The 27,956-nt window shown below is 33.1% G+C and overlaps 2 protein-coding genes and 1 pseudogene across 3 annotated transcripts; 2 read left to right on the top strand and 1 right to left on the bottom strand.

Moving 5' to 3' along the window:
* Nucleotides 1-2,828: 2,828 nt before the first annotated feature.
* LOC126701126 (gibberellin 2-beta-dioxygenase 2-like) lies at nucleotides 2,829-4,435 on the top strand. Its single transcript, XM_050399258.1, has 3 exons — nucleotides 2,829-3,202; nucleotides 3,738-4,068; nucleotides 4,178-4,435. The coding sequence occupies exons 1-3, from the start codon at nucleotides 2,829-2,831 to the stop codon at nucleotides 4,433-4,435; spliced, it is 963 nt and encodes a 320-aa protein (XP_050255215.1).
* A 5,982-nt stretch (nucleotides 4,436-10,417) lies between these two features.
* LOC126701124 (gibberellin 2-beta-dioxygenase 2-like) lies at nucleotides 10,418-15,747 on the top strand (annotated as a pseudogene).
* A 1,979-nt stretch (nucleotides 15,748-17,726) lies between these two features.
* LOC126698759 (F-box/kelch-repeat protein At3g24760) lies at nucleotides 17,727-22,019 on the bottom strand. 2 transcript variants are annotated; one of them, XM_050396183.1, is made up of 2 exons: nucleotides 20,522-22,019; nucleotides 17,727-18,072 (listed from the first exon to the last, which is right to left on the bottom strand). In XM_050396183.1, the coding sequence occupies exon 1, from the start codon at nucleotides 21,723-21,725 to the stop codon at nucleotides 20,556-20,558; it is 1,170 nt and encodes a 389-aa protein (XP_050252140.1). In that variant the 5' UTR covers nucleotides 21,726-22,019; the 3' UTR covers nucleotides 17,727-18,072; nucleotides 20,522-20,555. The 2 variants fall into 2 exon arrangements, with proteins under 2 accessions (XP_050252140.1, XP_050252138.1); XM_050396181.1 differs by having other exon boundaries at nucleotides 17,727-18,080; nucleotides 20,522-22,016.
* Nucleotides 22,020-27,956: the final 5,937 nt, after the last annotated feature.

Below are 27,956 nucleotides of genomic sequence, written 5' to 3'. Positions count from 1 at the left end.
TTTGGTAGATTGATGTTTAATGTTTTATATATGTTAAATGTTGCAAAATATGTTTTATTTTTTGTTCTTCAATTTATGATTTTAATAACTAGCCCAAAAAAAAAAAAAAAAAAAAAAAAAAAAAAAAAAAAAACTGATACTAGCAAAAATATATATGATCAATGTTTTCGAAAATGAAAAGGTTAAAAGATTTTTTTAAAATAAAAACTTAAAATATTATTACTCTTTAACATAAAAACACACTTGCAATTACTTCCTCCAATAATTTTAGGATCCACAACTTTTTCTTCATCACTCACATTAAGCCACATATAAAGATGGTGGCAAAGCGTATGTAACAAGTTATGGTCTAGAATTTTTCTAACTCTCTCACATACTTAAAAATGATAAGTAGTGCTAAGATCACAATTTTTGACATAACTTCATCATAATTTGTTTATGTGGCAAAGTGTAAGTGGTAGAATTATAGACCTATCACTTTTGCTCTACTGCTCACAACTTGTCACATGAATAAATTATAACAAAAATTGTATTCCTAGTATTTTTGGAAGTGGATTGGTTCAAGCATGGTCTTCTTGTGCTGTTTCTGTCTCTGTCTCTTTCATTTTTTTTTTTCTTTCTTTTACCTAATGTCATTTGTCATCACATAGATTACTTCTTGTCTTGTTCAAGACTCAAGAGATGACAATTTGGATTTGAAGAAGAGAATAAAGTCATTCCTAAAATTGTGTTTTTCTGGAAAATAATTCAAGATGTAGGCAACATCATACCAGTAGCTTTATTTTCTCCACTCTTATCATCAGCGTTATACATAATGCATTGGCATTTGAAAAATTATAGAGCCACAACTATTCCACACACATCTTCACAATTATTTGATGTAATTATGAGCAATGGAATAAAGTGGCGAGTTCATTTAAAAATGACAAATAGCTTATTATAGCATCTAGAGTTTTGATATGTTTTGTTCATGTTGATGATGGTTGTGTCATGGCCCTCATGGGTGTTGTGCTTTATCAATGAATAAAGAATATTGAGTGGACTAAAATTCATGGGGTTATAAATTATGTACCAATGTTTACAACTTTTGTCCTAACTTGTAGTTATAAGCGGTAAAAGTGTAAACTTACTATTTTTTTCTTATCATTCACAAAGTGTTTACAACTTTTGTCCTAACTTGTAGTTATAAGCGGTAAAATTGTAAACTTACTATTTTTTTCTTATCATTCACAACTTGTCACGTAGCAAATTGCGATAAAGATTCTCTATAATTCACAACTCATCATATAGCAAGCTATGAGCCTATGATGAAGATTGTGTAGGCATTTGCATTGTCATGGTTTAGTATCAGTAGTCACTACTAGTCAGGGGAATTGAGTAAGGAGAAAATGCTGACTACTACGCATGTGTGTCATAGAAGATGGGAGAAGCAAATTCTTTTAAATCAATACCAAAATGCCCTTTAATAAGCTTGGCTTTTACAACTTCAACCTTTGAACTCCCTTGTCCCTTCCCCACTCAAAGTTACAAAAAATCCCATTAAGTTTGGATCTAAAAATAACCAACTGCTAATGTAATGAACTCACTAATACACTGTTCCTATCTATAGCAAAATGTCACCGTTTTAATACAATAGTATAAAGCTTTTAAGCTAAACGACGCGTTCTTCTTTTAACAACTAACGGCACCGTTTTGCCATCACTATTATAATGACTAACTGATGACACATGACATTGTTTTACATTTGACCATTCATTGGAACATTGAGAGTGTTTTGAAAGTTATCACTTTCTCTCTCTACGGCCATTGTCAACAGCTAGCGTAGGCAATAAACCCAGTTGAGTTTTTAATGAGGTTTAAGACCAATTGTACAATGGGTGCTATGCTAATTACTATAAGATGATGAGTGATGACCACAGTAGTAGGAAAGTGAATCCACTTAAGTAGCTCAATCTTTCTTTCTTTCTTTTTTTTTTCCTTTTTTCTTTTATGTGTACAGCTGATCTGGATAGATTTAAAAATGGGGCCACACATTCTAAGGGACATTCTGGTCTTTTTACGGTTCTGTAATTTACTGTATTTGTTTCTATATTACCCCAACTATAAAAAGATAAAAAGTAATAGGATGTGACTTGTGATAAAAGTTGTGAGTCTATTTATAACAAAAAGCTATTTATAGTCAATAATAATGAATGTTTGGATTGAGATCATATGCAATAAATATCGCACTTTAATACTATTACCCCCTTTCCTCTCACAAATTTTTTTTACATTCTTTTATTTATTTAATGATTGAAATTAAAAATTAAATTTTTTTTACTCTCAATCCCAAACATCAATTATAGTTGCGAGACCACTAATCTCAGATTCTGACACAGAATTAATTTGTTTTGTCTTTGCCAATGGTTCTTAAAATCCCCCTTTTGGTTTACTGAAGAGAGCAACGCTTTAACCAAAAAAAGAAAGAAGAGAGCAACGCTGGTTTTTTTTTGGCAACATGAAGAGAGCTGACGTTGTATGGGTGCATTAATTTTGTCCCTGACAAAATATGGACTTCTTTTTTCTTGACTTCTTTTTTGCCCGGATGGTCATGTCAAGTTGTCAATACTCCCTGAGAATCAATATGTTGAGAAACTGAAATTTCTGCCTTCAGAGAAAACCTTCTAGATTTTCGCCCTCCACTTCCATTTTCTTTGACTTTTTCATATTTTCTTGTTGATGTTTATCAGTTCATCTCTTTCTACACGCATCATTACCGACACAACTTCTTCACTATTTTACTTTCATTTCCCATATTTTCATTTTTTGTACTTCCTTGAAAATTTAATATGGCCACGTCCTCTCGAACCCCCCTTGGCTCCAAAAACCTTCCTACCATCGACCTTCGGGACCATAGATCAAATGTGCCAAAGAGCATTGTTGAGGCATGTGATCAATTTGGGTTTTTCAAGGTGATCAACCATGGTGTCCCAAAGGACATTATAGAAAGAGTACAACAAGAAGGGTTTAGTTTCTTTGCTAAACCAACGTTTGTAAAACAACAAGCTGACCAAGCTAGCCCGGCCAATCCTCTTGGCTATGGCCACAAGAATATAGGTGCCCTTGGAGATAAAGGAGAGCTTGAGTATCTTTTACTTAGTACTCACCCATCTTACATTGCTGAAAAATCCATTACCATTTCTGATGATCCTTCACGATTCAGGTATTTAATATGTTATGACTTATTGTAACATGCATGGAAAGTTGGCAACGGTTGCATCATATTCTTTTTATAAAATATAATGCAAGTGTTAAGTTGTTTTTTTTGGTTTAGTATAAATTTGATTAACATATAAAATATAATGTAAGTGTTAAGTTGTTTTTTTGATTTTGTATAAATGTTGTTGTTGCATCATATTCTTTTAGATTTAGAATTTTCTTTGTATATAAAGAGAAAAATTCTTATATGGAAAAATTCTTATATGTACTCTATATAGTCTAAAATAATGAAGAAAAAAAATTCTTATATAAAAAAATTCTCGTTTAATAGAATGAAGAGAAAAATTATTATATGTACTCTATATAGTCTTAAAAGTTGAAAAATGGTATATTATCACAACATCTCCAACCAATATGCCAAAATTTTAATGTTGCTTTCTTTAATTCTTCTGTTTCTCAGCCTTATTCCTTTGTAATATACTTCTATCTTCACATATTAATCTTTCTCAGCAAACACATGATGTCTTATGACACAACAGTTCTGCCGTAAATCATTACATCCAAGCAGTTAGGGATCTAACATGTGAGCTATTAGAGCTGATAGCAGAGGGGCTATATGTCAAGGACAAATCGGTTTTCAGTGGGCTGATTAGGGACGTAGAGAGTGACTCACTCCTCAGGCTTAATTACTATCTACCCACTTCTAAAGATGATGATATTGGGTTTGGAGAACATTCTGACCCTCAGCTCTTGAGCATTCTTACATCAAACAATGTTGCTGGCCTCCAAATTCTTGTTGAAAAAGATGCGTGGATTAGTGTCCCAGCTGACCCCAATGCCTTTTGGGTTATTGTGGGTGACATGTTACAGGTTGATACTCTCTTTCTTTCTCTAGGTCATTTAAAATGTAATTTTTGATCTTCTTCTTTACTTTTTAACCAAAAAAATTGTGCACTGATATTAATTTTTATTTGTGAAGGCTCTAACAAACGGAAGATTTGTGAGCATCCGGCACAGGGTATTAACAAATACATCCAAGCCTAGAATGTCAATGGTATATTTTGGAGCTCCCTCCCTGCAAGCATCAATTTCTGCACCTCCAGAATTGCTTAGACCCATTGGCCACTCTCTCTACAGGACCTTCACTTGGAAAGCCTACAAGGAAAAATTATACTCACAAGGTCTTGCGGCAACACGTCTTGATGGTTTCAAGAATTCGAATTTGGACGAAAAATGAGTAGCATTTCAATTCTTATAAGTTTTAATTGAATTGTGTAGTCGTTTCAGAGACAAGAGCTCTAGTCATTATATTTTTATTTGAATAACTGTAATGGTTGGAGTCTTTGCTCTTTCTTTCAGGGAGTTGTTTTGGTCCGTCTGAGCACCATTGGATAGGAGATCCATAGCGGGTCTTAAATTCTCATATCCTGTGTATAATCGTTCACTGCTACATATTATATAATTTGAGTTTATATAAAGTTGGTTGGACAACAATAAATTTATTTAGGGCTATAAACTGAAGCTGGGGTTTTTTAATTCAATTTTCGGATATTTTTGGTATTTTTCAAAAGTACATGTTAAGTAGTTTGTCTAGTGCGCTGCTGCTGGTGGCTGCGTCTGCCTATATATAGTGCTAATTTACAGTTGCTGTCAGAGAGGGTTTAGCATTTTGAGATGAATTTAATTTTTGTTTTTACACGAGTCTCTTGAGAAACATTAATGGTTCTTTGGTCATCTCTCAAATCTCTATCTCTGATCCAAAATTCACATTAGTTCATTTCCGGTTGTACAACTTTTGGCCCAAAAATTGTCAAATTCGTAAATTCTGCATAATCTTGTACAACACTTGTATGTTTGAGTTTCGTACAACTTTCAATTAATTTTGAAGAAAAGAAACTTGATACTCCCATTCGTTTTACATACCACTCTTGCAGGGCTGGCTCAATGAATTTGGGGGCTCTAGGCGAAAACTTTAAACGGGATTTTTTATTATATTTAATTATAAATTCATATATTTTTTTCAATTAAAATTTATTTTTCTTGCTTTTCGAGAGGCAAAATTACTAATTAAATTTTTGCATTCAAGTTCCGCTAACATTTCCTTTTCAATTGGTAATATGGCTAATCCACTTAATCTTTCTTGTGACATAGTTGATCTTAAATAGGATTTTATTAATTTTAATTTTGAAAAACTTATTTCTACGGAAGCAACTGTAACAGGTATAATTAGTAATATTCTGAAAGCAATACATACATTTGGAAAAGATTCTAACCTTTTTATATAATTTAGTACATTAATTGGAGAGTTTTCATTTATTTGCAAAACTTTTTTTAAAACTTTTAGTTTTGAAAATAAATCTAAACCATCAATATCGGAATAATTTTCATGTGTGAGAAAACATTCAAGATTAAGGCAATTTTTTTTCAGACTATAAAATTTTTTGATGGAATATTATATAATATATTATTACTATTTGGGGCCTCTTTAGCAGTGGGGGCCTTAGGCCACTACCTAAGTGGCCTATAGCTTCAGTCGGCCCTGCACTCTTGTACGTTCGAGGTTCTATTAACTTTTTTTTTTTTCATTTGTTTGCCACATTTTTTGTCACTCCCCCCTATACTAAAGAGGAACTAACGCTTTTCACAATAAAAAAAATTGGGACTAAACATATCGTTTTCTATACTGAAAAATATAATTAAAAAAATATAGTGATTCAATAATCAAACAAAACACTTGATAATTTGTAGTCACAATGAAATGCTCTTCTTAGACAATATATGCACCCACACAATAGTTGCTAAAAGGTTACTATAAATTTATCTCCTGAACACAACCAAGTTTATTAGGTTCTAAAAATAGCAATTTTGGAAAAGTTCCAACGGATTTTTAGTGTTTCTAAGAAAGTTCAGAAAGAAGAAGACATTGAAAGTGAAAGTTAGAATCATTTATATTCATGGGTAAGGAGTTATAACCATTCATAAACTGTTTTCAATATTCAATAATGTAAGGACCAGATTTGAGTCCCTAGGCCAAGGAATAAATGAACTTAGGCCCAAAAAGCCCAATACATTGAATTTGTAGAGAGCGAGTTGAAAAACTGGGCTTTAATGAATTGGACAACAAGTAAAGTGGATTTAGATGATAAGAAAATGAAGATTGACTAGTTTAATCTAAAGAAAACTATTCTCGGCACAATCCGAGGAGATCAGCTCTTATATATTGATTCTCAAATTGGATTACACATTCAGTTCTTGATTGCTATAGTGTTTCCCTTTCTATTTCTTGACCCAATTTTCCTCAGGGTCTCTTATATTATATATCCCCTTTTGAATGATCTTGGCCCTCCACTTGTCGATCATCCAAGCCACTACTTGAGTACTTGTCCCATCGGACACCCTTACAGACCCTCTGTGAGTTGGGGCGACCAAGACAACATTGTTCAAGGGGTTTTTCCACATAAATTTGGCTAGAGAGTTGGCTGCAGAGCATTCAATGCGGTGGTAACAGTTTTTTCTTAGATATTTCTTGGCTCCCATTTGTCCTGTACGTTTGCAGCGCATATCCTTATCAATAGAACTTCTTGGAACATCATTCTAGACAACAGAATGCACTTTCTGACTCCTTCTTTTAGCTAAGGAGATACTCCTCCTCGGCCTACCTCTCCTAGTCTTTACAGTCATAGCTTGCTCGTGAAGTTCAAAATCTTACTTCTTCCTCACTATTGATCTATTCTCAGACCACTGTGCCTCCTCGGATAAGGCCCAAGACCCAATATATATTTGGGTCTACGTCCTCACAAATAACGTTTTCATTTCAAGTAGAATGAATTTTATCCAAAAAACTGTCAAATTTGTAAATCCTACAAAATCCTCTGCAACACTCATACGTTTGAGTTTCGTACAAACTCTCAAGAAATATTAATGCAAAAAAAAACTTGAAACTCTCGTACGTCTTCCATACATCCCTCATACGTACAATATTCTCTAAACATTTTTTTTCACAATACATTAGCACAATTTCTTTTACTTTACTTCCACTAAAGAGGAAGTAACACTTCTCACATTTTAAATAAAATAAAAAAAATTAAAAAAAAAAAAAAGAGAAGAAGAAGAAGGGACTTCACATCAAATTTTCGCTACCAAAAAATATAATAATAAAATATCGTGATCTAATAATCAAACAAAACATTTGACAATTTGGAGCCACAATGAAACGCTATCCTTAGACAATATATGCACCCACACAAGAGTTTTCAAAATGATACTACAAATTTATCTCACGGTTACAACTAAGTTTATTACAATCTAAATACAACAATTTTAGAAAATTCCTTCTAGATTTTTAGTGGTTCTTAGAAATTTTTGAAAAAAGTACGGAAAGTGACAGTTAGAATTATTTATATATCACGGGTTAAGAGTTATAACCATCCAAAAACTATTTCCAATATTCACAAACGTTTTCATTTCAAGTGGAACAAATTTTGTCCCAAAAACTATCAAATATGTAAATTTTGCATTTTTTTTGCAACCCTTGTTCGTTCAGGTTTCGTAGAAACTCTTAGGAAAATTTAATGCGAAAGAAACTTGAAAATCTCATACATCTTACATACAACTCTAGTACATGAGAGATTCTCTATTTTTTTTTTTTCACTTCATTGCCACAGTTTTTGTCACTTTAGCTCTACTAAGAAGGATTTAACATTTCTCACATTAATAAAATTGGGATTAGACATCACTTTTTCACTACTAAATAACATTATGAATATGATATAATGATTCAGTAATCAAACAAAACGTTTTAGAATTTGGAGCCACAATAAAATGCTATCCTTAGACAATATATGCCCCTGCACAAGAGTTAATAAAAGGTACTTCAAGTTTGTTATATACTAAAAATATAAATTTTAGAGAAGGCCCTGAGGAGTTTGAGTGTTTCATAGAATGTTTTGAATAAAGAAGATATTCAAAAGTGAGAGTTACAATCATTTATATAGCATGGGTAATGTCTTATAACCGTCCAAAAACTATTTCCAATATTCACATTAGTTTTCATTTCAGGTTGTACAACTTTTGGTTCAAAAACTGTCAAATTCGTAAATTCTGCATAATCTCATACAACACTTGTGCGTTCAAGTTTTGTACAACTTTCAATTAATTTTGATGAAAAGAAACTTGATACTCTACTAGGTCTTATATATGACTCTCGTACATTCGAGATTCTATAAATTATGTTTTTTTCATTTGTTTGTCACATTTTTTGTCACTCCCCCTCTACTAAACAAGAATTAACGCTTTTCACATTAAAAAAAAAAAAAAAAAAAAAAAAAAAAAAAAAAAAAAAAAAAAATTTGGGACCAAACATCTCTTTTTTTGTATTGAAAAATATAATTAAGAAAAATATAGTGATTCAATAATCAAACAAAACACTTGGTAATTTTTACCCACAATAAAATGCTTTCCTTAGACAATGTATGCACCCACACAAGAGTTGCTAGAAGGTTACTATAAATTTATCCCCAGAATACAACCAAGTTTATTAGGTTCTAAAAATAACAATTTTGGTCTAGTAGAGGAGTTTTAGTGTTTCTAAGAAAGTTTAAAATGAAGAAAACATTGAAAGTGAGAGTTAGAATCATTTATATATCATGGGTAAGAGTTATAACCATCCATAAACTATTTTCAATATTCACAAATGTTTTCATTTCAAGTGGAACACTTTTATCCAAAAAAACTGTCAAATTTCTACAGAATCCCTTGCAACACTTGTACGTTCAAGTTTCATACTAACTCTCAGGAAATATTGATGCAAAAGAAACTTGAATATCTCGTACATCTTACATACATCTCTCGTACGAACGAGATTCTCTAAAAGTTTTCTTTTTCATTTCATTAGCATAGTTTCTTTCAATTTAGTTCCACTAAGGAGGAAGTAAAACTTCTCACATTAAAAAAAAAAAAAAAAAAAAGGAATTCACGTCAAATTTTCAAAACAAAAAAATATAATAAAAAAATATCATGATTTAATAGTCAAACAAAACATTTGACAATTTGGAGCCACAACGAAACGTTAACCTTAGACAATATTTGCACCCACATAAGATTTGCTTAGATGATACTACAAATTTATCCCAAGGATACAACCAAGTTTATTACGTTCTAAATACAGCAATTTTGGAGAAGTCCTAGTGGATTTTTAGTGTATTTTAGAAAGTTTTGAAAGAAGTACTGAAAGTGACAGTTAGAATCATTTATATCACTACAACAAAATGTATTTTTAGCGATGAAAATTAGTGAGGAAATATTTTTCGTCACTAAAAATACAGCTTTAGTGATGAAATATGAATTTCGTCGCTAACAATGAAAAAAAATTATAACATTTAGCGACGAAAAATAAATTTCATCGCTATTTTGATCTAAAAAATGGGCACCAATGGAGGGAAACTTTGGCACGAGTTTAATTAATCTATAGCGACAAAATATTTCGTTGCTAAAAGTTGAAATTTTTAGTGACGAAATATTTTGTCACTGTAGATATTGTTGTGGATAGTATTAGTGACGAAAATCCTTTTGTCGCTATAAGGAAGAATTAGCAACGAAAAATATTCGTCACTAAAAATAATAATAGTTTTGCACTTATATGTTTTTAGTGACGAAATCACAATTCGTCACTAAAAGTATGCTTTAGTGACGAAATATGAATTTCGTCTCTAAAAAACTTAACAAAGCCTAGGTTCTTTAGTGACAAAACTGACATTCGTTGCTAAAAACTTAAAAACCTGATACCTTTTGCGATGACAAAGTAGGCATTGGCGACGGAAAAGGTTCATCGCTAAAGACCTGAGTATTTAATACCTATCCATCTCTTTTATTTCAGCCAAAAGCCTCCCAAAAGCCATTTTATTTCAGCCAAATACACCAACGCCGAACCATTAACACCAACACCGAACCATTCTAGATGATTCTCAACGGTTCTCAACCCATTCGTTGCCGATTCTCGACCCATTCTAGATGATTCAAACTCCATTCGTTGTTTGATTCTCGACGGCTTTGAAGTGTTGTTTCAACTCCGGACCCATTCGTCACCAATTCTCGACCCATTCGTCGTCGATTCGAACCCATTCGCAACGGTTTTGAAGTTTTATTTCAACTCCCACCGTCACTGATTTGAACCCATTCTCGACAATTTAAACCCATTCGTCGCCGTTTCGGACCCTTCGCAATGAAGCCTTCACCGCCGATACGGACCATTCATGACGATCTGGATTCGGTAAGGGTTTTTTTTTTTTTGTCTAGATTAGTTTGGATTCGATATGATCAATGAGTTTATTTATTTCATATTCAAACGAAAAGGCTTATTATGATTTACTGTGAATTACTTCTACTTCGATTTTTAGCTTAAGTGCTTAGTTAGCTTTGGTTCTTATGAATCGGATTTCCTTTTTTTTTTTTTACATGTGATCTAATTAATATTAATATTAATATTCATTCATTAATATTAATATTTATTAATTTATTCATTAATATTAATTATTCATTAATGTTAATTATTTATTAATATTCATTCTTATGAATCGGTCCATATGGGGAAGGCTGGAGGTGGGTAGTTAGTGCAGGTAACTAATTTTGTGGCAGAGTTTGTCAACTCCAACGGTAAGAATACCTAAGCAGTGAAAGACTTCTTGATAGGGTAGTTTAACACGTTTATTTACTATTACATTGCGTTTCCTTCTTTTTCTCAATGCTGGTTGTGATTTACCTAATTTTAATGATTTTATGTCAATTATCTACTTATTATTTATTATGTAAATCTATGGTATTCTAGATTGAGAGTCATCTTTTTATTGAAATTCTTGCATTGTCTCCATCAAGAGGTAAAGCTTCACTGTTCTATGTGTTGCATGCGGGTGAAATCCTATTGATACATAGAATGTGTTGATGACTGCAGCCATTAGATCATTGGGAGGCTTATCAAATGTTGGGTGTGGGCCCTTGGCAACTTAACTCCATGTTTTGTGTTGACTAATTAAACATTAGGAATATTTTTGAGGTATGATTGGGTCTGGTTACTAACAATATAAATGAAGGGAAATGTGGGGACTTGATACCATGAAGTGGGGTTTCAATCTTTTCAATATTGAATTCTAAGCTATACCATTGTTTAGAAACGGGAAAAAGAATAAAGAATATGTATTTTAAATTTAGGTCTAGCTACTTAACCGTTCACTAAGAGTTAGCTTTCTTTTATCTCCAACTCTCTCTCTTTTGTGGCTAAAGAAATTGTGAGGAACAAGGTCAAGAACACAAGTTAAGTTTGGATTTTTTTTTTTGAAAGTTGTAAATTTAGCTTGAGCAAAGTAAGTATATTCTAGATAAAAACTTATAAAACTCTATATATACTTGTGATGTTGGAAATTGGTTTTGTGGTGGGTTGTTGTGTTGGAGCAAGCAGGTGGCTTGCATGGTGTTATAAGGTGGTTTAAATTCATATTGGGAATGTTTTTAATTTCTTGCAAATGTGAATGAAACTTGTTGATTAGTAGCAATTGTGTTCCTTTATTCGATTTCAATACTTTAATGTAGTAGTGTTTTAATATTTGTGCAGATTTTTTATTGGTGGCATTAGGGGATTTACTTTTGGCATTATTTGAAGACATATAAGGACATCTTCCGTTGGTTCTAATTATATTATGCTACACTTTTTATATTGTTATAAAACATATTAAGTTATTGTATGTGTTGCAAACAATTATTGTATGGAAAGAGTTTGAATTGAATACTTGTTTTATTTTTTACTTGTAGAATGTATGGATCGATTTTTTATAAATGTGTTGTTGAAATAAATGTGTTAATCAAATATGAGGTTTTAATAATGTAATGACAGGTTACAGGTTAATATCAAAGCCATGAAAATAATAAAAACAGAAAATAAGTTTTAGCGACGAATTTTTTCGTCACAAATATAGTAACAAAAAATTGTTGTAGTGATGAAATATTTTGTCGCTAAATGTAGCAGAATTTTGTAATAAATGGTTTTAGTGACGAAAATTTTCATCACTATATATGCCTAGATTTTCTTAAAAATAGTTTTAGTGACGACTTTTTTCATCACTAAAACAGTTTTAGTGACGAAATTGTTCGTCACTAAATATGATTTAATAAACTGAAACAAAATATTTTCGTCGCTGAATACTGTTTTTAGCGAGGAAAACATTTAGTGACGAAACGTTTTCGTCGCTAAAAGTTTTTTCTTTTTTAAACAAATCGGACTTTTAGTGACGAAATTTTTCGTCGCTAGGACTTTTAGCGTCTGGGCTACAATTTCGTCACTCAAAGTTCTTAGCGATGAAAAACTGGACTTTTAGTGACGAATTTTTTCATCACTGAAAGTACATTTTGTTGTAGTGTATATCACAGGCAAAGAGTTATAACCGTCCCAAAACTATTTCCAATATTCACAAACGTTTTCATTTCAAGTGGAACAAATTTCGTCCCAAAAACTATCAAGTAATACGTTCGGGTTTCATAGAAACTCTCAGGATAATTTGATGCAAATGAAACTTGAAAATCTCATAGGTCTTACATACAACTCTCGTACATAAGAGATTCTCTAAAAAAATATTCACTTCATTGCCATAGTATTTGTCACTTTAGTTCTACTAAAGAGGATTTAACATTTCTCACATTAAAAAAATTGGAATTAGACATCACTTTTTCACTACTGAAAAACATAATGAATAGTATAATATAGTGATTCAATAATCAAACAAAATATTTTAGAATTTGGAGCCACAACGAAATGCTATCCTTAGACAATATATGCCCCTATACAAGAGTTGATAAATGGTACTACAAATTTATTCCCAAGATACAACCAAGTTTATTACGTTCTAAAAATAGCAATTTAGGAGATGGTCTAGAGGAGTTTTAGTGTTTCTTAGAATGTTTTGAAAGAAGAAGATATTAAAAGTGAGAGTTACAATCATTTATATATCATGGGTAAAGTCTTATAACCATCCAAAAATTGTTCCCAATATTCACAATAGTTTCAATTTCAAGTTGTACAACTTTTGGCCCAAAAACTATCAAATTCGTAAATTCTGCATAATCTCGTACAACACTCATACGTTCGAGATTTGAACAACTCTTAATTAATTTTGATGAAAAGAAACTTGATAATCTTGTACGTCTTTTATACAACTCTCGTAAGTCTGAGATTATATAAACTTTTTTTTTTCACTAAAAAAAATATAATAAAAATAAATAGTGATTTAATAATCAAACAAAACATTTGACACTCTAGAGCCACAATGAAACGCTATCCTTACACAATATGCGCACCCACACAAGAGTTGCCAAAATGTTACTTCAAATTTATCCCTAGGATACAACCAAGTTTATTGCGCTCTAAATACAACAATTTTGGAGAAGTCCCAAAGGATTTTTAGTGTTTCTTAGAAAGTTTTGAAAGAAGTACTAAAGAGTTATGACCGTCCAAAAATTGTTTCCAATATTCACAAATGTTTTCATTTCAAGTGGAACAATTTTTGTCCCAAAAACTATCAAATTCTTAAATTTTGCATAATCTTGTGCAACAATCATACGTTCGGGTTTCGTACAAAGTCTCAGGAAATTTTAATGCAAAAGAAACTTAAAAATCTCATATGTCGTACATACGTCTCTCGTACGTACGACATTCTCTGAACTTTTTTTTTTTCCATTTCATTGCCACAATTTCATTCACTTTAGTTCTAATAAAGAGGAAGTAACAATTCTCACATTAAAAATAAATAAATAAATAAAAGGGACTTTACACCAAATTTCCAAGGCCAAAAAATATAATAAATAAATATATTGATTTAATAATCAAATGAAAGATTTGACAATATGGAGCCATAACGAAACGATATCCTTAGACAATATATGCACTCACACAAGAGTTGCTAAAATCTTACTACATATTTATCCCACGGATACAACCAAGTTTATTACATTTTAAATACAACAATTTTAGAGATGTCCATTTTTAGTGTTTCTTAGATAGTTTTGAAAGAAGTACTGAAAGTAAGAGTTAGAATCATTTAAATATTACAGGTAAAGAGTTATAACTGTCCCAAAACTGTTTCCAATATTCACAAACATTTTCATTTCTAGTGAAACAAATTTTGTCCCAAAAACTATCGAATTTGTAAATTTTGCATAATCTTATGCAACAGCCATACGTTCAGTTTCGTACAAACTCTCAGGACATTTTGAAGCAAAGGAAACTTGAAATGCAAGTAAGAGATTCTCTAAATTTATTTTTTCACTTCATTGCCACAGTTTTTGTCACTTTAGCTCTACTAAAGTGGATTTAACATTTCTCACATTAAAAAAAAAATTGGGATTAGACATCACTTTTTCACTACCAAAAAACATAATGAAAATAATATAGTGATCCAATAATCAAACAAAACGTTTTAGAAATTGGAGACACAACGAAATGCTATATTTTACGAAATTAACATGATAACTTTTACTTAGATGTCTTGTAAGATTAGATAAGATTAACAAAAAATTATTTGACAATATTGAATATTTTATGACTTAATTTTATTTTATTTTACTTTTTATGAAAAAAAATTATTATACTAAATTGAATTTGTTTGGGATGGATTCAAGTTACACATTTGATTTTTTTTTTTTTTAATAATAGATTTTTATTTAATGGTTAAAAAGGCACCACTTACCATGCATGTCATTGGTGTTCTAAAATAGACTAACTATTTATGAAAGTTATCACTTTCTCTCTCTAGTGCCATTGTCAATTGCTAGTGTAGGAATAAACCCAGATGAGTTTTTAATGAGGTTTAAGACTTATGACACAACAGTTCTACCGTAAATCATTACATCCAAGCAGTTAGGGATCTAACATGTGAGCTATTAGAGCTGATAGCAGAGGGGCTATATGTCAAGGACAAATCGGTTTTCAGTGGGTTGATTAGGGACGTAGAGAGTGACTCACTCCTCAGGCTTAATTACTATCTACCCACTTCTAAAGATGATGATATAGGTTTTGGAGAACATTCTGACCCTCAGCTCTTGAGCATTCTTACATCAAACAATGTTGCTGGCCTCCAAATTCTTGTTGAAAAAGATGCGTGGATTAGTGTCCCAGATGACCCCAATGCCTTTTGGGTTATTGTGGGTGTGACATGTTACAGGTTGATACTCTCTTTCTTTCTCTAGGTCATTTAAAATGTAATTTTTTATCTTCTTGTTTTCTTTTTAACCAAAAAAATTGTGCACTGATATTAATTTTTATTTGTGAAGGCTCTAACAAACGGAATATTTGTGAGCGTCTGGCACAGGGTATTAACAAATACATCCAAGCCTAGAATGTCAATGGTATATTTTGGAGCTCCCTCCCTGCAAGCATCAATTTCTGCACCTCCAGAATTGCTTAGACCCATTGGCCACTCTCTCTATAGGACCTTCACTTGGAAAGCCTACAAGGAAAAATTATACTCACAAGGTCTCACGGCAACACGTCTTGATGGTTTCAAGAATTAGAATTTGGGCAAAAAATGAGTATTGATGAGTGCAAAAATCGTCAGTGGTTAGGATCGTCCAAATGGCTTCGGCGTGACCTGCAAAATAGTAAAAAAAAGTAATAGATAAGTCACCGGCATGGTGCCAGCCGATGAGCCTCCAATGGTAAAGTTAGAAAGAGAGAGTGAGAATGATAAAGAGAAATTTTGGTTGATGGGAGTATATTTCTGATCCTATGTCTTTACCTTAGGTTAGATGTTCCTTATATAGGCTTCTGCTTTTCTAGCCGTTGAAATGACCATTAATGGTGGTTTAATTCCCTGTTTGGGTAATGCCTCTGACAATTAATGTCAGGATATGGAGATCTCTGAGCTGTTACCCTCTTTACTTTGTCCAATAATAACGGCTCCGTCAATAAAGGCCTCATTTATGGTTTGTTCCTCGTCCATCGCCATGTCTGGACAAACAATATCTCAAGGCTCATCAAATATCATTTCAATTCTTATAAGTTTTAATTGAATTGTGTAGTCGTTTTAGAGACAAGAGTTCTAGTCTTTATATTTTTATTTGAATAACTGTAATGGTTGGAGTCTTTGCTCTTTCTTTTAAGGAGTTGTTTTGGTCCGTCTGAGTACCATAGGATTAGAGATCTATAGTGGGTCTTTAATTCTCATACTGTGTGTAATAGTTCACTGCTCACTAATTAATTGTGTGTGAATGTGATCATGTTCACTCAAGAAATTTTTTTGTTTCTTCAAATTGCTTACAAACTCCCACGAAATTCCTAAATTAAAATGAATCGCATTTTTATTATTATTTTGGGTCTCCTTAAAATTCAATATGGCTATCATATCTTGTATAACCAATAACTAATTCTTTTTCTAAAGATTTATCCTATTTCCAAATAGAACAAAGTTCATAACAATCTATCAACAATCTAACTGAACTGAAAAAAAGAATTTTGATTCAATTTTCGGATATTTTTGGTCTTTTTCAAATAGCATCCCCCAATAAACAAGGAGTAAAGGATGTGAGTACATGTTAAGTTGTTTGTTACTAGTGCGCTGCTGGTGGAGGCTGCGTCTGCCTATGATGCTAATTTACAGTCGGAAACTTTTCAACATGTGGGTTTTCTTCTCCTGTCACAGCCGTAATGGCATGGGACCTTTTTAAACTGCCTGAGCGTTGTACTTCCTGCATATCAGCAGTTCATTGTAGGATTTTCTTTAATTGGTTAGCCTACCCATTATAATAAGAAGGTAATAAAGGGGTTCCGAGCCCATAAGTGAACTCTATTTTTTTTTTTTTCTTTTTTTTTGTATTATTTGCTGTCAGAGAGGGTTTAGCATTATGAGATGAATTTCATTTTTGTTTTTACACCAGTCTCTTGAGAAACATTAATAGTTCCTTGGTCATCTCTATCTCTGATCCAAAATGCCATTTCCTGTACTTCCAATCCAATGGTTGGTAAAATGATGTTGCCAACCATTAGGCTACCTACTCCCAACTCCTCCTCACATGGATCATCCTATGGTTACTTGGAAAGGAAAGGGATACTACTCGCATTTTCGGGCATTTCCAACAAAGAAATCTAGAATTCAAATCCCCCTATCACATTATAAAAATCGAAAAGGGATGCTGCTGAAAATTATTTTAATCAACCATACATATTACACATCACACATCACACATCACACACTGTAGGGGAAAAAAACAAAACAAACAAATAAATAACATTTAACAATATGACATATTCAACCGCATACACCAGAGCAAGGGTGAAAGACCATAGCACATGATGGGCCTTTCATTGCACTAAATTACAGTCCAATTCAAAATAGATACACAGCCTAGCATACTCCAGGTGAATGCAAACTACATGACAATAGGAAACACAGAAGAGGCCCACATACTTACTGGGCAGCCACAGTCACCCCCTAAAAACGGATCTTACTAGTAAGTAGAAACTAAAAACTTACTAAAAGGTTTACAGATAATGATAGTCAAGCTGAAACTTATTACAGGGTACAGTTTATTTCATTACATTTTAAAATAATAATAAAATCCACATCAGATCATTAGAATGACTAATTACATAAGGTTCAGAGTGATTACAATTGTAATTGGTCAACCTACAAAAAGTGAGTCAACCTTGAAAATGCTGGCTCCAGCCAGATTTCCTTCACTCCGTCCCTAAGAATAAGTTCATTGGTAATGCTGAATTAAAAACAATAAAATACAGATGCTAGCCAATATAAAGTCTTCGATCCAGCAGCAACACAATTTCTTTTTATGAACACATGATCTTTCCCTATTCCAAGTATATGAATCTTGCAAATCCATCATCTGCATTACTGACAAACAAGTTGAGGACTCAGTCACCACTACATCATCCAATCGTTAAAGCATTTAGACTCAAATAAAATTTGGATACCAAGAATAAGCATATGCCAAACTCAAAAGTAGTAGTGATGGAGGCATGCCTTATTCTCCATCTAGTGATACATGAGCCTTTTCTTTTCATTAGCATTGTGGAAGATAGAATGAGGTGAAAACAGGTTACTGTTCTAAGCATGTAGTTACCAAGAGAAACAATTATGAAGCCCCAAAAATGAAAAACAAATTAAGTACAAATTGAATAACTAAGATCTGCAGTACTGCTAGAATAGCCAACTTATAGTTACAGATATGACAGGACAAACATGCAATAAATCTGAAGGCAAGATTTGGACTAATGCCAGAGTGTTTCCAGCTTACCACTAACTTACTACGTCTTGCTTCAAACCCGGTGCCAATAAGCTATAGAATGGTTGTTTTCAACCTTTTTAATTTTTACCATTTCTTAAAAGAAGGTTTTAAACTGTGTCTTTTGGGCACTTTCAGTCATCAGGTTGTGTAATAAGCAAGAAGTTGCAGTTAGTTTGTGTCGATATTGAGTGGAAGAGCTGCTTTTGGGGCAAAGAAATAAAACTAAAATAGAAAGTTGTTTAAACTTGCAGACCATACCATGGTGTCCCCATCAAAATAACTGCAAATAGGAAAATATTTCTGTTCATACAATCCACAGACCAAGTCTCCCAACATAATATCATAACATACTAGCTTACCTTCACATTTTCCATCTCCTCTTCACTAAGAGGTCGACATATATGGTAAAAAAAAATAATAAATTCACAAATCATATCCTTACTAACAGAAGAGAAGAAGGGGGAAGGGGGGGGGGGGGGGGGGGGGGAGCGAAGAAATAAAAAAAACAAAAAGATGATTATTTTGTTCAGAAAGGAAACAAATTTAGAATTAGAAGTGTCCACACAAGCTTGAGGGCTTATATTTATTTATTTCACTTGTAATGTTAATTAATTATTGATTTAGCCAGTTCAGACATTCTATACTGATGTGTCAGATTCTGCCTAAAATCAGCTCATTAGCTTCCCCATACTCGTATGCCATTAACTGCACTCAAAGTAAACATTATACAGTGAGGACATGTAATTAAGGAAGAGCTATTAAAATTTAATAAAATCAGGCTAAAGAAGAAAGGAGGGGAAAATCCTTTAAATCAATGACGCAAATCCTAAAATTGCCCAAGAAAGAGGATCTATAAGATACAACTTTAATTTCCAATGGCTTAGGTCTATGGTGCTCTCCTTGTTTGGTATCTAGATGGTTGTCCCTCATTCCTTGATGCGGTGCATTTGGCGAGAGAGAAACAACTGGTGTTTTGAGAAATCTAAAAGGACAATAGCAGACTTCCTTAAAAAAAAAAAAAATGCTATCCGGTTGGATGTCAATAGTAGGAAGTCATTACATATCTTTGGTTTATGATTTGATGGACGCTTGTAATTTGTATATTAGATTGTTTTGGTCCCCAGTTGTATACTTCCTATATACTTGGGTGACTCTTTTATACTTCCCCAGTTTCCATTATATATATATTGGCTTTCAAGTTAGCAAAACCCATTTTACCAGCCACAATCAACCAACAAGAAAGAACAGCTCAATAAAAAACTCAGATTTCCAATATAAATTGTTCAATGATCCTTTGTTTTTTTTTTTTTTTTTTTTACTATCCCATCAGCCAATCAATTTGTTTTAAGCATCAAACAATAAATGACACTTGGCATCAAACATTAAACCTTGCTATGGGAGCCTTCCTTTAAAGTTTAAAAACAAAGAAAGATTGCAAGTGGCAAATAGGTTTCAAAACTGATCATATAGTTTCAAGATGTCTGTATGAGGTTTTCCGCATGCATTGTAAGTTCACTGACCTGAAAAGGTAGGCAGATATCTGCAAAGAGCAAGCAAAAAAAAGGTTCTGATAAAGCCAATAAGCTCTGACATAAAGGCACCTCCTCCCCTTATAAGAGCAAGGTGAAGGGTTTTCATAAAGATCTAATTCCGGAGAATAAGAACTTCAAGTCAAAAACTATTCCGAATGATGCACTTGGGGATTTGGAGACTCCTTGAAAATTAACCATACTTTTGGAAATTACCAAAAGGCACGCCAGTTTTCCATTTTCATCAAGAGTAATAGCACAACCCATTCATTATTTGAAAACTATAACCAGCCCTATTACTAATATTCAAAACTACTTTCTCAACGGACCTACACTACTTCATATGATGAAATTAACCTTCAGAAGCACATGCTCCACTTTAATTGACTAGTGTTACGCATATAGTACAATTGATCATTCAAACATATCATGATTCAAATAAATTAGATGATTATGTAACCAGTTATGATAATAATGGTGCTAAAAAAGATGAGGGTGTGAGCGAGAAGCACTCTTACCATTACCAAGTAGAGGAAAGGAAATGATGAATCCTCAAACATAGGCTTCAGCTCCAGCATCTCCACCACGACCTCGAAGAATGCTATGCAGCGAAACTGTGGAACAAAAGCTAATGACTTGATGAAACTTATTAACAGGTGAAGGCAATTGGGGTACTCTCCTCCACTTGCACTTGCCACCACCAGACTGTTGAGCAGTAGTAGCAGTAGTAATCTCGCAAACACAAGCAGGGTATCTCTTATGGTAGTCTTCGTTGAAAACATAAATAAGATCACCCAAACCAACACATTTCAAGCAAGCAAATTTATCATCCTCATCACTATCAAACAAGCTATACAGCAAATCCTGAGGCATAATAGCAAACTCACTGAACTCCATAGTTTTCTCATCAATCCTCCACAGATTAAAGGACGACCCAGCTTGCGAATTACATATTCCAGCGAGAACAAGGCGGTCTTTACAGGAGATCAAGAAAGAAAAGCTGACCCCAGGAGGTCTAAGAGTTTGGACATTACTCCAAACGTGGGTTTCTAAATCGAAGGACGAGACAAAGCTAGAGTTAATACCGAACACATAGAACCTGCCTTTAAATAAGGCTGAAGATAAGGACGAGGAGGAAAACCCAGTTGGGAAATCGGAGGGTAATGGAGGACAGATGCCCCAGGAATCGAGATCGGGGTTGTACATCTCTACGGCTAAACGGTCCTCGATGTCGACGAGGTTGCCGATGAATCTGACTCCACCGACAACAATGAAACTGGGTCGGTTGTGGTTGTGGTTGTGGTTGTGGCTAGAATAGAAGACTCCGAGGAGAGGGTTGTGGCGAGAGTAGTGTAGAGGGGAAGTGGTGGAAATGTGGCGAGAGAGGACTGGGGAGAAGGAGAAGGTGGGTGCGGTGGTGAAGAGGAAGCCGGCGGCGGAAGTAGTGTTGTTGTTGGAGAAGGAAGTGTTGGAAGGGAGGCGGAACCAGAGGTTGGAGATGGGGTCGAAGGCGAAGGATTGGTTGTTCTTGGAGGAGGTGTTGTGGAGGCCGTAAAGGAAAAACCATGGATGAAGAGAAGAGGAAGAGGAAGAGAAGGTTGAGGAGGAGATGATGGAGTACCAGAGTTTGCAGACTGTGGAAGCACGGATCAGAGTTGGGATTGGGAGGAGACACAGGATTCGCTCCATCAGGTCTACACTCAGAGACTTGAATTCTGTCATTTTTTAATTAATTAATGTTGAGACTGTGAGGAAGAGGAAGAAGAAGAAGAAGAAGAATGAGAGAGAGAGAGAGAGAGAGAGACAGAGAGCGAGAGAGAGAGATATAACTAGTATTTGGGTAATGAAAGAAAGCGTAGTTGGTGAGGTGTGGACACGATGGGCCATGTGGTTCATGTGATATGGAAGGCTGTGAATGGTTGGCTTCCCTCATTCATACATCAATTCTCCTTTGTCAGAATCCTACGAAAACTGAAAAAGAATTTATATCAAATCCCTTCAAGTTCATCATCTCTTCTTTCTTGTTCTTTCAGGAAAAATAAAACGATATGAAAAATGTACTTTATTCTTCAAAGTTCAAATACGTTTCTAGTTTTACTCTAACGCGGCAAGATGGGTTGGTTGAGTCGTGTTCGGGTAAAAAAACGAGTTTCTGTACAAAAAGGAAGTCATTTTAATAGGGTTAAAAACGAGTCAGGTCAATAAAATTGTGAGTCAAGTCGGATCAATAAATCATGCAACAAATTACTTTACCTAAAATACATAATTTTGAATTTATCACTCATATCAAGAAGGAAAATGACATGTGCTCTTTTATGTGCAATACACATTACTTACTTGACGATAAAGGAGAGGAGCGAAGGGACCCCTTGACTTTTTGAAAATTTTCCAAATTTGTCATTATCAATGCTAGATAAAAGTCAAATTATATCTAACCCCCGCCCCCCCCCCCCCCCCCCCCCCCCTCCTCTTCTTGAGAATTTGAGAAAAAAAATTCGGCTATCTATTAAGGGGTAAGGGCTAAATTGTAGGCTCCCCATTTATCAAAAATTTAATTTCCCTCCTAAAATAAATTTGTAGTTCCCTCTTAAATAAAATAAGTACAGAAAACCCAAACACACACACACACACACACACACACAACTTCGCCCTATCCATGCAAAGATACTTTCCACAGCCTGCTTAGTTTGATGGCACCCTCCCCCCTTTGGTTGGTTCAAGGTTAATTTTGATGGAGCAATTTTTTATGATGACAACACTACTGGTTTGGGTGTTATAATCCTTATTGAGAATGGACTAGTTATGGCTGCTTTATCGCAACAAATTCCGCTGCCTACCTTGGTAGAGATGGTGGAAGTGTTAATAGCATGGCATGCCATTTGGTTTGCTTAGGAGCTGGGTTTTGGGAAAGTGCTAGTAGAAGGAGACTCAAAGAATGTCATTGATGCCATTTATTTTTGTAATGTTAAAAGACTTGGAAATAATGTTGCTCATAGACTTGTTAGAAGAGCAAGATCTTCTCACTCTCCACTTGTTTGGCTGGAATCTATTCATCCAGATTTCTATAATGTTTACAACAATGATTTATTATTGACTGAATAAAATTTTCCCCTTCGGGGTTTCTTCTCAATAAAATAAAATAAACCTGATATATATGTCCCTTTTTTGCCCCTTTATATCTAAATAGGACAGGGGTTGGGCCCAAAGGGGCATCAGCCCCCTAAGTTCTAAAATTTGTCCCAATAGCCAAAAAAGAAAAAGAAAAAAAAAAAAAAAACAAAACAAAATCAAAATCAAAACCAATTTTTAGCTTTTAGAAATAAAAAAATAAAACACAATAAGTTTTTGTCTTAATCTTTTTCTTTTTTTAATTTTTAACAAATTTTAGAAAAACAAACCCAAAACCCCCAAGAAAATTAAGAAAACCCTAATACAAGTCAAAAAGTTTATTGGAAGCACAAAAAGTGCCTAGTTACCTCAAATCGGTATAGATTAGCCAAATCAGGCCAAACCTTACGGTTTTATATCTCTCACACACACAACTTTTAACTACACCAATTAGGAAAAAGTAATTTTTACATTTATTTATTATGTTTTTTAAAGCCACCAATCACATTCATTTTCATGCCAATTTGTGGAGATTAGGTATTAAAATTTGTAGTATTTTTAACATTTTTCAAGAGGAGACTAATTCAAAGTTGGAACTCCAAATAAGTTTACAAAAACAGGTGTTCTAGGATACTACAAATTGAAGTACATAACCCTATCCCCTATCCAGATGTGTGCGTATGTGTTTCTAAAAAAAAAAAAAAAAAAAACTATATATAACCTTTTTGAAATAATGTGTTTACTAATCACATAAAAGTAATTCAAACAATTATTATTGTGTTTTTTTTAATGAACTAATTATATTTATTGTCACACGAGTTTATAATCAATCATTATTATTATTATTATTATTATTATTATCATTATTATTATTATATAAAAGAAAAGACCTTATGAGGAAAAGTATGAGGTTTTGTCAAGTGTCGCATTATATGCAAAGAGAATTAAAATACTCTTAAGTGCCACATAAGAGATAAGAACAAATTAAATATTAGATTTTTGTTTTATTTGGTTTAATGTTTCAAGACTTTTCTAATTAAAAAATAAATCTTATTTATATTATTTGGTTCAATGTTTCAAGACTTTTCATCCCTCATACATACACACAAAACTATTTACATTTTAATTCACCATTTTCACATTTTACACTTCTACCCCTTTATCTATACCTACCCATAGCCCTCCATGCCATTGCCATCCCATGTCAAATACAGCAAACTAAAAAAGAGGTCATTAATCTTAACCTGTATGAGTTGGTTACCACTAAGGAAGAGTAGCTTGCATTTTATATTGAGTGACAACGACAATTATGATTTTGATGTTAAGGTCGGTTGTTGTGGATGTGTAGATTTTTTAAATGATGTGATTGACTATAGGTATTTGGGATGTGTATTTTGTTTTAGAATTAAGGGGAAAAAAACACATTTTATATAAATTTTTATTCATAATATTCCACCAAAGTTATTTTTTATTTCTCATTACTTGTATTGAATAATTATAATAGATATGTGTGTGTAATTTATAATTGTTTCTTCTTATGACGAACTTATTACTATCAAAGTTCTACAACAATTATACTATAATATATATACAAAATTCTCCAAAATCATCTTATATAAAATATTATAACATTATTTGTGCATCGCATAGACAATTTACTAGTATATAATAAAATTTATAATATCTTTTAAATTTTTCTTAATATAGTGGAAAAATTTGAGCCATATAGGTAGTAGTAGAATGCGACACAAAGCGAGGAGTCTAGGACCAATCAAGGTGTACAACCTACGGTCACTTCCTACTAGCCCAGTTAACTGGGAGTAAAGTGATAACTAAAAAAAAACCCATAAAAGTTAAGAACATCTTATTACTTACTAGCCCCCTAGAATCTTGGCAAAAAATATAGACATGTTTCGGCCCTCAAATCTTAATTTTGTCCCCAAAAAAATCCAAAAACAGGAATAGAATTTGGCCGCCATACTTGCAAGCTCAAGTCTGATACGTGATCCCATCCACACCATTGAATAACCAACCAACTGATCTATCTTCACGGTGGTATCTCTCAACCTCTCTCTATGTTCGGTCCATAGAATTCTGCCCGTTGTTTTTAAGGAAAGAGTAGAGTACCACGTTATTTTGACAACTGCAAGTGTTGAATTTTGGATGGAGTGAAGTAGTTCGTTTTTATGCTTATTTTATTAACTCATTGTTAAATTGTATTATTTTATTGAGTTTTTTTTTTTGGTATACAACCATCAGTAGAGTAGACTTAGACTTAAATAAACTATTTTATTAAAGTTGCAGTACTATAGTTGTTTGAGTGGTTTACAACTTGCACTTGGACTTATTATTTTATTTTTTTGGCTTAAATTTGATAATAATAATATTTATTATTGCTTGTTTAATTGATAATATTGTTTAATCACTTGATTTAAGGAAAATATTATGACCACATTTTAAGCAATTGTTATAAAGTTGTTTATTATTATTTTTTAATTAGGGAATTTAAACATTTGATGTCATACAAATATTTTTTTAATTTAGTTCATAATCAATTGTAAATGGTTTTAATAGGATGGCATAATTTTGCTGAGTTGAAATTAATTTGTGAAATAAAGTATATTTTTTTAATTAGTCATGAAATTTGAATACTTAAAAGAATTTTACTTAACTTAGCTTGGCCTTCTTGAAAATTTGTCCTGGCTCCCCCACTAACTACTACATGTTTTTATTTTTATTTTCTTGAAACCACTACAACATGATATATATGCATACAAAAAATATAAATAAAAAGTAAAGGAGATAACGTAAAAATTAATCATGGCACTTAGTCTTTAGCACCAATTGAAATTAAAATTTTCATATCACAACACTTTTGAAGTTCAAAAAAAAAATTCATTTACCAAACTGCTCATGTCACTTCAACTCAAAGCAACGATTTCTTATTTTAAAATACTACGTATGTCTTATTTTCTCATGGCACTAATGGCCCGTTTGGTAGAGGAGTTTAAGTAATGTTGTTTGGGTGTTTTTGATATACGTGTGAGTAAAAAAATGTGTGAAAATATATATAATGTTGTTTAAATTTAAAAATGCTCAAAAGTGTGTTCAAAATGGGCTACCCCCCTGCGACGGGATCCTTGCTCTAATAGTTTTTACTTTCAATCTCTTGACTTTTTCGTGTAGTTTCAAACTCTAGTTTTTGCTATGAACACAAATTTAAAATAATTTTAAAACGTAGAGAAAGAAAGTTCAACTCTACATAATTTTTTTAAAAGCAATCAAAACAGTGAGGTGGTTAACAATTTTCTGGGTATATTTTTATACTTTTAACACTTTTACATTGATTTATTTTTTTAATTTATTTTGATCAACCAAGTTACATGATTAAATTTTATGTATTTATTATTTGGGTAAATTCTAATAAGCTACCCTGAGATTTGGGCTAATACCAATTAAGTCCAAATTTTTTAAAAAATGACCAATTTGGTTCATGAACCCAATTTAGTCCCCAAACGCTGTTTATCCCATTACTTATTCTCACCTTCTCTCTCTCTCTCTCTCTCTCTCTCTCACACACACACACACACACACACACACACACACACACACACACACACACACACACACACACACACACACACACACACACACACACACACACACACACACACACAGACACAGAGAATGCAGAACCTTCTCTTTTCCCTCTCTTAAACCTCTTTGGCTCTCTCTTCTCACATAGTCACACTCCCTCTCTAATGGCCGAAACCCATGTTTTGCCACTAGCATCTAGCACTCTCTTTGAATCAGTGCCATGGAGATAGTTGGTTCCTTAGCCATGGAAGAGAGTTTTTTATTTCTGTTTCTAGGTTTGGGTCTCTATTTGTGTTTGGGCTTGTGTCCCAAACGTCAAGGGAATGTTCGGCAAAGACCCACGAGCTTTGCCACCACTAGTGGTCGTTGATCTTTCTCCTCTTTCTTTGTACTATTATATTTTTTTTTTCTCTTTTTTTTTTGGTTTTTGTTGGTTTAGGTCTTGGTCAGTTTAGGGATTGGGTTTTCTTATGGTGATAAAGGTTTGGTGATTTTTTATTTGGGTCTAAAAGGTGGGGTTTGGGTATGGTTATTTGCAGATTTGTGGTCTTATAAGTGTTTTTTGATTTGGGGTTTGTCTCAAAATGGGTCTAATATGGTGTTTTTGTTGGTGGATGCATATGAATCTGTGTGTATGTTTGGAAATTTGGGATTTTGGGAGGTTTTAGGTTTTAGAATTTGTATGTCTATGCGTGTATGTTTGTGTTTTATGACATAGTGCGGTCGTGTAGTGTGATTTGTGCTCAAAATGCGTATATCAGTGTAATCACAATGATAGAATTCAAAGAAGAGAAAAGAAAATACGAGAGAGGGAAAAGAGAAGGGCCTGAGAAGAGAAAGAGGGGAGAGAAGAGAACTTGAGAACAAGTGAAAGGATAAATGGCGTTTATGGACTAAATTGGATTTAGGGACTAAGAGTCCATTTGGATATAACTTATTTTTGTTGAAATTGAAAACTAAAAACACTGTAGCAAAATAATTTTTAAATCTGTGAGTAGTACCGTGGGACCCATTTTTAATATTTTTTAATGCATGAACAGTGCTGCTACAGTGTGTGAACAGTGTTGCTACAGTACGTGAACAGTGATAATTGTCTCTGCACAGTAAATCCATGTGATTTTACTGTTCATGCGCTGAAAAAAAAAAAATGAAATAGAAAACGTAGACGCACAATAGTCCTATTCAAACACATACTACTAAGTTGATCAATTTTTAAAAGTTTTAGACCTATTTGGTATTAGTCCAAAC

Source organism: Quercus robur, chromosome 9 (assembly GCF_932294415.1).
Source record: "Quercus robur chromosome 9, dhQueRobu3.1, whole genome shotgun sequence".
In the NCBI taxonomy this organism is placed as follows: domain Eukaryota; kingdom Viridiplantae; phylum Streptophyta; class Magnoliopsida; order Fagales; family Fagaceae; genus Quercus; species Quercus robur.
The sequence above is the reverse complement of the archived record's forward strand: the minus strand, read 5'-3'. Positions and strand labels throughout refer to the sequence as shown.